The 7,858-nt window shown below is 47.1% G+C and overlaps 1 protein-coding gene across 1 annotated transcript; it reads left to right on the forward strand.

Annotated features, from left to right (window-relative positions):
- Positions 1–272: 272 nt before the first annotated feature.
- On the forward strand, positions 273–7,759 carry LOC114155385 (saxitoxin and tetrodotoxin-binding protein 1-like). The gene is made up of 6 exons (XM_028035247.1): positions 273–503; positions 583–728; positions 5,340–5,425; positions 6,046–6,186; positions 7,222–7,341; positions 7,683–7,759. Exons 1-6 carry the CDS (start codon positions 384–386, stop codon positions 7,718–7,720), a joined length of 651 nt encoding a protein of 216 aa, XP_027891048.1. The 5' UTR covers positions 273–383; the 3' UTR covers positions 7,721–7,759.
- The last annotated feature ends 99 nt before the right edge of the window (positions 7,760–7,858 follow it).

The raw sequence follows: 7,858 nt of genomic DNA on the forward strand, positions 1-7,858 counted from the left end.
AATTGATCGGTTCTGTGATCGGTAGAAGTGAGCGGGTCAATTGATCGGTTCTGTGACTGCTGGAAGTGAGCGGGTCAATTGATCGGTTCTGTGACTGCTGGAAGTGAGCGGGTCAATTGATCGGTTCTGTGACCGCTGGGAGTGAGCGGGTTAATTGATCGGTTCTGTGACTGCTGGGAGTGAGCGGGTTAATTGATCGGTTCTGTGACTGCTGGGAGTGAGCGGGTTAATTGATCGGTTCTGTGACCGCTGGGAGTGAGCGGGTCAGAGTGTTTGCCTGCTTCTCTTAAACAAAGAGCAAACACTCGTGTTGAACTTGCTGTAGTTCCAGCTTTATAACCAGACGGCTCTCAGGCAGTCAGTTCTTTCCGGTTTCCTGAACCATGAAGCTTCACGCCACTGGACCTCTGCTGGTTCTGATGCTGGTTCTGATGCTGCTCAGCTGCAGCGCTGCTGAAGAATGCAACCTGCCACCAAAGCTGCAACGACAGGACTTACACAAGGTGAGATCACAAACCAGAACGCCTTGACCCATCAGACGTCTTAGCAGAGTTCCTGATTGGTTATTTGTTCTGGTCCCAGTTGTCAGAGGCCCGGTGGGTTCTGGTTCAGGCGATAGCCGATTATCCAGCAGGCGAGGAGCTGATGAAGAACGCCAACAGCTCCATCATGGAGCTGAAGCCCAAAGAAAACAAAGAGAGCTTCCTGTTTGTTGAGCGGAACGTCGTGTGAGTTTAATCCGGGCTCAACTGGACCGGGTAACTTTTTGTCTTTATTACACTGTAAAAACACAAAACCCTACCAAGTATTTTCAGTTGAGTTTCTACTGCAAACTTCTTAGTACACTCAAAATAAGACAAAACAAGCTTACAAGTAACTTTTCAGCACAATGTAGGATAGGAGCTTGTTGCCTTAAGAAAGAAACTGATTCCATGGACAGATTATTTCACTTAAGACAGTTTGTCTCGTTAAGTGAAATAATCCGTCAATAGATTATTTGTGTTTTTCATCAATATTAAGGATTTATTTACTTTAAACAAGCTCATAATGTTTGCCAAAATGTAACTTTTAGGGTTTTGTCTTATTTCAAGTGTATTAAGATGTTTGTACTAAAAACTAGGCCAAAAATACTTGGTGAGATTTTGTGTTTTTGCAGTGTAGAGATTATATATGACGGCCTTTAGGAATAGAAAAAAGAAGAAAAAGCTCAGACAAAAAAAAAATCTGAAAATTTTGGATCAATCTTTTCTAGAAAAAACAATGAAGTTTCTGAGTTTCAACAGTTGAGCAATTTTTGAATTTTCTAGGAAAAAACCAGGAAATTTTCTGAGATTAATCTCAAAATGTCTGACTTTTTTTTTTTTTTTTTAGCAATTTTCATCACAGCTCCAAAACCTTTTAGAAAAAAAAACAGAGTTCTTTTAAATTAGTTTCTTTCCATTTAGCAAATTTATTTTCAAAATGTCAGCTTGCATATGGTTAATGGAAACACAGCTAGTGGGGCCCACGTTGCATGTCATATTAACTTATCGGGGACATTTTTAACGATTTTTTTTTGTTCTTCCATTTGGGTTTTTACAGCTTCTAAAAAACAACCCAAGCACTTACAAAACACACCCAGACGTTTTTGGCAGTAAGTTATTGTTTTCTGGTGTCTGGAAATTGAGCTGTTTCAAAAACCTTTTGAATGTAACGTCAGAAATCAGAAGGCGCAGCACCGTTACCTAGCAACCCCAGTAGAGCCCTGTCTGCTACCTAGGAACCCAGGCCCATCCATCCATCCATCTTCTTCCGCTTATCCGAGGTCGGGTCGCGGGGGTAGCAGCTTCAGAAGGGAGGCCCAGACTTCCCTCTCCCCAGCCACTTCTTCTAGCTCCTCCGGGGGAATCCCGAGGCGTTCCCAGGCCAGCCGAGAGACATAGACCCTCCAGCGTGTCCTGGGTCTTCCCCGGGGCCTCCTCCCGGTGGGACGTGCCCGGAACACCTCACCAGGGAGGCGTCCAGGAGGCATCCTGACCAGATGCCCAAGCCACCTCAACTGGCTCCTCTCGATGTGAAGGAGCAGCGGCTCTACTCTGAGTCCCTCCCGGATGACTGAGCTTCTCACCCTATCTCTAAGGGAGAGCCCAGCCACCCTACGGAGAAAACCCATTTCGGCCGCTTGTATCCGCGATCTCGTTCTTTCGGTCATGACCCAAAGCTCATGACCATAGATGAGGGTGGGAACGTAGATTGACCGGTAAATCGAGAGCTTCGCTTTTTGGCTCAGCTCTCTCTTCACCACGACGGACCGGTACAGCGCCCGCTTGACAGCAGACGCTGCGCCAATCCGCCTGTCGATCTCCCGCTCCCTTCTTCCCCCATTCGTGAACAAGATCCCGAGATACTTAAACTCCTCCACTTGGGGCAGGACACCCCCCCTGACCTGGAGAAGGCACTCTACCCTTTTCCGGCTCAAGACCATGGCCTCGGATTTGGAGGCACTGATCCCCATCCCGGCCGCTTCACACTCGGCTGCGAACCGATCCAGCGAGAGCTGCAGATCACGATCTGATGAAGCCAAAAGGACCACATCGTCTGCGAAAAGCAGAGATGAGATCCTAAGGCCACCAAATTGGATCCCCTCAACACCTTGGCTGCGCCTAGAAATTCTGTCCATGAAAGTGATGAACAGAATCGGTGACAAAGGGCAGCCCTGGCGGAGTCCAACTCTCACCGGAAACGAGCCCGACTTACTGCCGGCAATGCGGACCAGACTCTGACACATACAGGGACCTGACAGCCCGTATCAAAGGGCCCGGTACCCCATACTCCCGGAGAACCCCCCACAGGGCTCCCCGAGGGACACGGTCGAACGCCTTCTCCAAGTCCACAAAACACATGTAGACTGGTTGGGCGAACTCCCATGCACCCTCCAGGACCCTGCCGAGGATGTAGAGCTGGTCCAGTTTCCACGACCAGGACGAAAACCACACTGCTCTTCCTGAATCCGAGGTTCGACTATCCGACGGACCCTCCTCTCCAGGACCCCTGAATAGACCTTGCCAGGGAGGCTTAAGAGTGTGACCCCTCTATAATTGGAGCACACCCTCCGGTCCCCCTTTTTGAACAGGGGGACCACCCCAGTCTGCCAATCCAGGGGAACTGCCCCCGATGTCCATGCGATATTGCAGAGTCGCGTCAACCAACACAACCCTACAACATTCAGAGCCTTAAGGAACTCCGGGTGGATCTCATCCACCCCCGGGGCCTTGCCACCGAGGAGCTTTTTAACCACCTCGGCGACCTTGCCCCCAGAGATTGGAGAGCCCAACCCAGAGTCCCCAGGCTCCGCTTCCTCGGTGGAAGGCATGTTGGTGGGATTGAGGAGGTCTTCGAAGTACTCTGCCCACCGGCCCACAACGTCCCGAGTAGAGGTCAGCAGCACACCATCCCCACTATAAACAGTGTTGGTGCTGCACCGCTTCCCCCCCCTGAGACGCCGGATGGTGGACCAGAATCGCCTCGAAGCCGTGCGGAAGTCTTTCTCCATGGCCTCTCCAAACTCCTCCCACGCCCGAGTTTTTGCCTCAGCAACCGCCCGAGCCACATGCCGCTTCGCCCGCCGGTACCCATCAGCTGCTTCCGGAGTCCCACAGGCCAAAAAGGCTCGATAGGACTCCTTCTTCAGCCTGACGGCATCCCTCACCGAAGGTGTCCACCAACGGGTTCGAGGGTTGCCGCCGCGACAGGCACCGACAACCTTGCGGCCACAGCTCCGATCGGCCGTCTCGACAATGGAGGCACGGAACACAGTCCACTCAGACTCCATGTCCTCCACCTCCCCCGGGACGTGTTCGAAGTTTTGCCGGAGATGGGAGTTAAAGCTCCGTCTCACAGGGGATTCCGCCAGACGTTCCCAGCAGACCCTCACAACACGTTTGGGCCTGCCAGGTCTGACCAGCTTTCGCCCCCACCACCGGAGCCAACTCACCACCAGGTAGTGGTCAGTGGACAGCTCCGCACCTCTCTTCACCCGAGTGTCCAAGACATACGGCCGCAGATCCGATGAAACGATGACAAAGTCGATCATCGAACTGCGGCCTAGGGTGTCCTGGTGCCAAGTGCACATATGGACACCCTTATGCTTGAACATGGTGTTCGTTATGGACAATCCATGGCGAGCACAGAAGTCCAGCAACAGAACACCGCTCGAGTTCAGGTCGGGCGGGCCGTTCCTCCCAACCACGCCCCTCCAGGTCTCACTGTCGTTGCCCACGTGAGCGTTGAAGTCCCCCAGCAGAACAAGGGAGTCCCCAGGAGGAGCACTCTCCAGTACCCCCTCTAAGGACTCCAAAAAGGGTGGGTAATCTGAACTGTCGTTCGGCCCGTAAGCACAAACGACAGTCAGAACCCGTCCCCCCACCCGTAGGCGGAGGGATCCTACCCTCTCGTTCACCGGGGTGAACCCCAACATACAGGCGCCGAGATGGGGAGCAACAAGTATGCCCACTCCTGCCCGACGTCTCTCTCCCTGGGCAACTCCAGAGTGGAAGTATGTCCAGCCCCTCTCAAGGAGACTGGTTCCAGAACCAGAGCCATGCGTCGAGGTGAGACCGACTATTTCTAGCCGGAACCTCTCGACCTCACGCACTAGCTCCGGCTCCTTCCCCACCAGAGAGGTGACATTCCACGTCCCAAGAGCCAGTTTCTGCAACCGAGGATCGGACCGCCAGGGTCCCCTCCCTTGGCCGCCACCCATCACACAGTGCACCCGACCCCTTTGGCCCCTCCCACGGGTGGTGGGCCCATGGGAGAGGGGGCCCATGTTTCCTCTTCGGGCTGAGCCCGGCCGGGCTCCATGGGTAAAAGCCCGGCCACCAGACGCTCGCCATCGTGCCCCCCCTCCAGGCCTGGCTCCAGAGTGGGGCCCCGGTGACCCGCGTCCGGGCGATGGAACACCAAGTCCAAGGTTTTCCTTCATCATTGGGGTCTTCGGGCTGCACTTTGTCTGGTCCCTCACCTAGGACCTGTCTGCCTTGGGTGACCCTACCAGGGGCATGAAGCCCCAGACAGCATAGCTCCTAGGATCATTGGGACACTCAAACCCCTCCACCACGATAAGGTGGCAGCCCATGGAGGAGCGAGGTTTAGGCCCAGTAAATCCAAATTAAAATTCAAAAATACTTTATTGATACCAAAGGGAAAGTAAATGTTATAACTCATATTAATAAAAAAATTCTTATCTTACCATCCAGAGCTTATTGAACCTCCAGATCCCGGGTTTCTACAATCTGCTTTCTGTAACTTTCTAAGGTTTGGTTATTTGGCTCAAACGTAATTTTGTTCTGTTTTTCCAGAGCTGGAAACTGTCTCATCTTCCGTGGGAAACTGTCTGTCCCAGATCCTGAGACATCCAACCATACGCTCCTTCTGGATGCTGATGGTGAGTGTTAGACAAGATCTAATTTTATACTTATTATCTCAGTTTTCTCTTTTAAGTTAGTATCTCAATGACGACTGCAGTAGTTTGATAGAAAACAGTTTTATAAACACTCAGTCTTTTCACAGATTATCAGTCTCGTACTAAACTGTCACGACATAGTGCCAGTTTCAATAAATATGCAAAAATTTGCAAAATTTTAATAAAAGTTACATCAAGGGTGTCAAAGGTGTGGCTCGGGGGCCATTTGTAGCCCTTAAAATTATTGTGTTTGGCCCCAGAATACAAGTCGAAAATGGTAAAAACAATTTATAACACAAAATTTGGAAATGTTCTGTTTTTCTTCTAATAAGGCAACAGTCCAAACCCATTTTTATGTTATGTTAAATTTATTTTTAAGCAGGTGAAACAAACAAAAAAATTGCAATAAATTAAATTTGCCTTTTAAATTTAATGAATCTTGTGGTTTGCCAGTAGTTAAAATTTTCCAGTTTTGGCCCCCAGGACTAAAAGTTTGGACACCGCTGAGTTACATATTGAATATTTAAAGGAAATCAGGAGAAATCTGATCAGCACAGAGAGGGAACGGTTGATGGGATTTTATTGTTGCTGATTCCTTGAAGGCGAGCGGGAGTTTGGTGGTGTGGTGACGCCATACGATGATAAAGGTCGAGCGGACGTCCACCAGGCCTGTCCGAACTGCCTGCTTGTCGTCCACCACGGAGTGTTTGAGGGAACGCCGGGGAGGATGCTGCTCATTTACAGTCAGGAAAACACTGAACATTCATTTTGACACGAGATTAAAACTGATCTGATCTGCAAAAACTCCATACTGAATAGAAATAGAAATATAGAATATAGAAATAAGACAAAATTATCAGTTGTTTGAAGGCATGATGTGTTTGCTCTGTTAGAACTAATATAATCAGATTACAGCATATAGTTTATAGAAAGTTTTGGAAACCAATAAAATGGGTTGTCTTGTTTTTTTTTGTCTGTTTAATTACTTATGCCTGGAATGTTTTTTGAAGTGTGTAAACGTAAATAAAAAATTCTAAAAAATAAATAAATAAAATTAATTTAGTTCACTTATATTGCACAAATTATGACAAATGTAATAAGGCAATTGATAAACAAGTAAAAATTGAATCCAATCCAATCATACTGATATGCCCCACACTGTAAAATAAAAAAAAATTTCTACTTCACAGTGAAATACCAGCAGGTTGCCAGAATTGCTTATAAATACGGTAAAATCCATATTTTATCTGTGGTTGCCAGAATTTCACTGTATTAATGGTAAAATTATGTCAACATGGTAAAACTCTGGCAACCTTAGCTGCTGGTATTTACCGTAAGTTAGAGACGCAAGTCAATTACAACCATTCTAAATTGTAAATTTTTTATTTTTTGGAATTTTTGGAGCTCAGAAATGTCCTTGTTTTGTCTAGAAATAATCTTAGAAAATATTGGGGGATTTTTTGGCAAAGAAATTCTGAAATACTTTTCCCCAAAAAATGTGCCAAAAAAATTTCAGAATTTATGGCAAAATTTCCCTTTCTTTATTCTATCTACCACCGTCCTAATACACCGTGATCCGCATTGCTCCTTCCAGGCTCCTTATTGTCAAACCCAGGATTTAAAGCTCACTGTTAGAAAACCACAACAAAACAAACAATATTTTTAATTAAAAAACTAAACAAAGCAGAACATTGCAAGTCTCTAATATCTTCTTTACAAAGTGTTTATTTTCTGTCTGCAGAGAGGATGCTGACTTCCTGTCATTTTTTGTGAAACAGGAAGTGAGGGGAAACACCTGGATGCTGAGGAGCTGAAAGCTGCTGAGAGCGAACACAGGAGGATGGCCGAGTGCCTGAAGTTCAACGTCAGGACGAGTTTCCGCTACGACGGGAAGGCAGGTCAGGAAAATGACTAAAGAAACTGTCCGACGTTGTAAAACTGGGCAACAGACTTCAAATCTCATGTTTTAGTTGTTATAGAAACCAAATAACAGCCAAACATTTGTGACGTTGTTTTATGTAACTGGTGACAGAATATTCTCCAAATAAACCCCAAATTATCAGGATCCTAGAACATCTTAAACTCTGTTTTCTTTCATATTAAATTACAAAAACAAGCAACACGCATGTTCATTCACAGACATGAATCTCTATATTCTGTAAATTTAACCTCCATTTCAGCCATTATTTGGGTCATAAAGCAGATTATTTTTAAGAAAATGTGCTTTGTTTCTCTGCAGATTTTTGCCTGGAAAAGAAGGAAGAAACAGAAGCCTGACACAACATGTAGGGTTTAATAAAGATATATTTAATATGATGATGACTAAAGTTGTTTCATTCATTCTCAGGTGTCTCGATTAGTTGCAGAGTGCTGACGGAAATCTATGCTAATTCACTCTGGCAAAAGTAGTAAACA

The sequence above is a fragment of the Xiphophorus couchianus genome, chromosome 13, assembly GCF_001444195.1.
Source record: "Xiphophorus couchianus chromosome 13, X_couchianus-1.0, whole genome shotgun sequence".
Taxonomy (NCBI): Eukaryota; Metazoa; Chordata; class Actinopteri; order Cyprinodontiformes; family Poeciliidae; genus Xiphophorus; species Xiphophorus couchianus.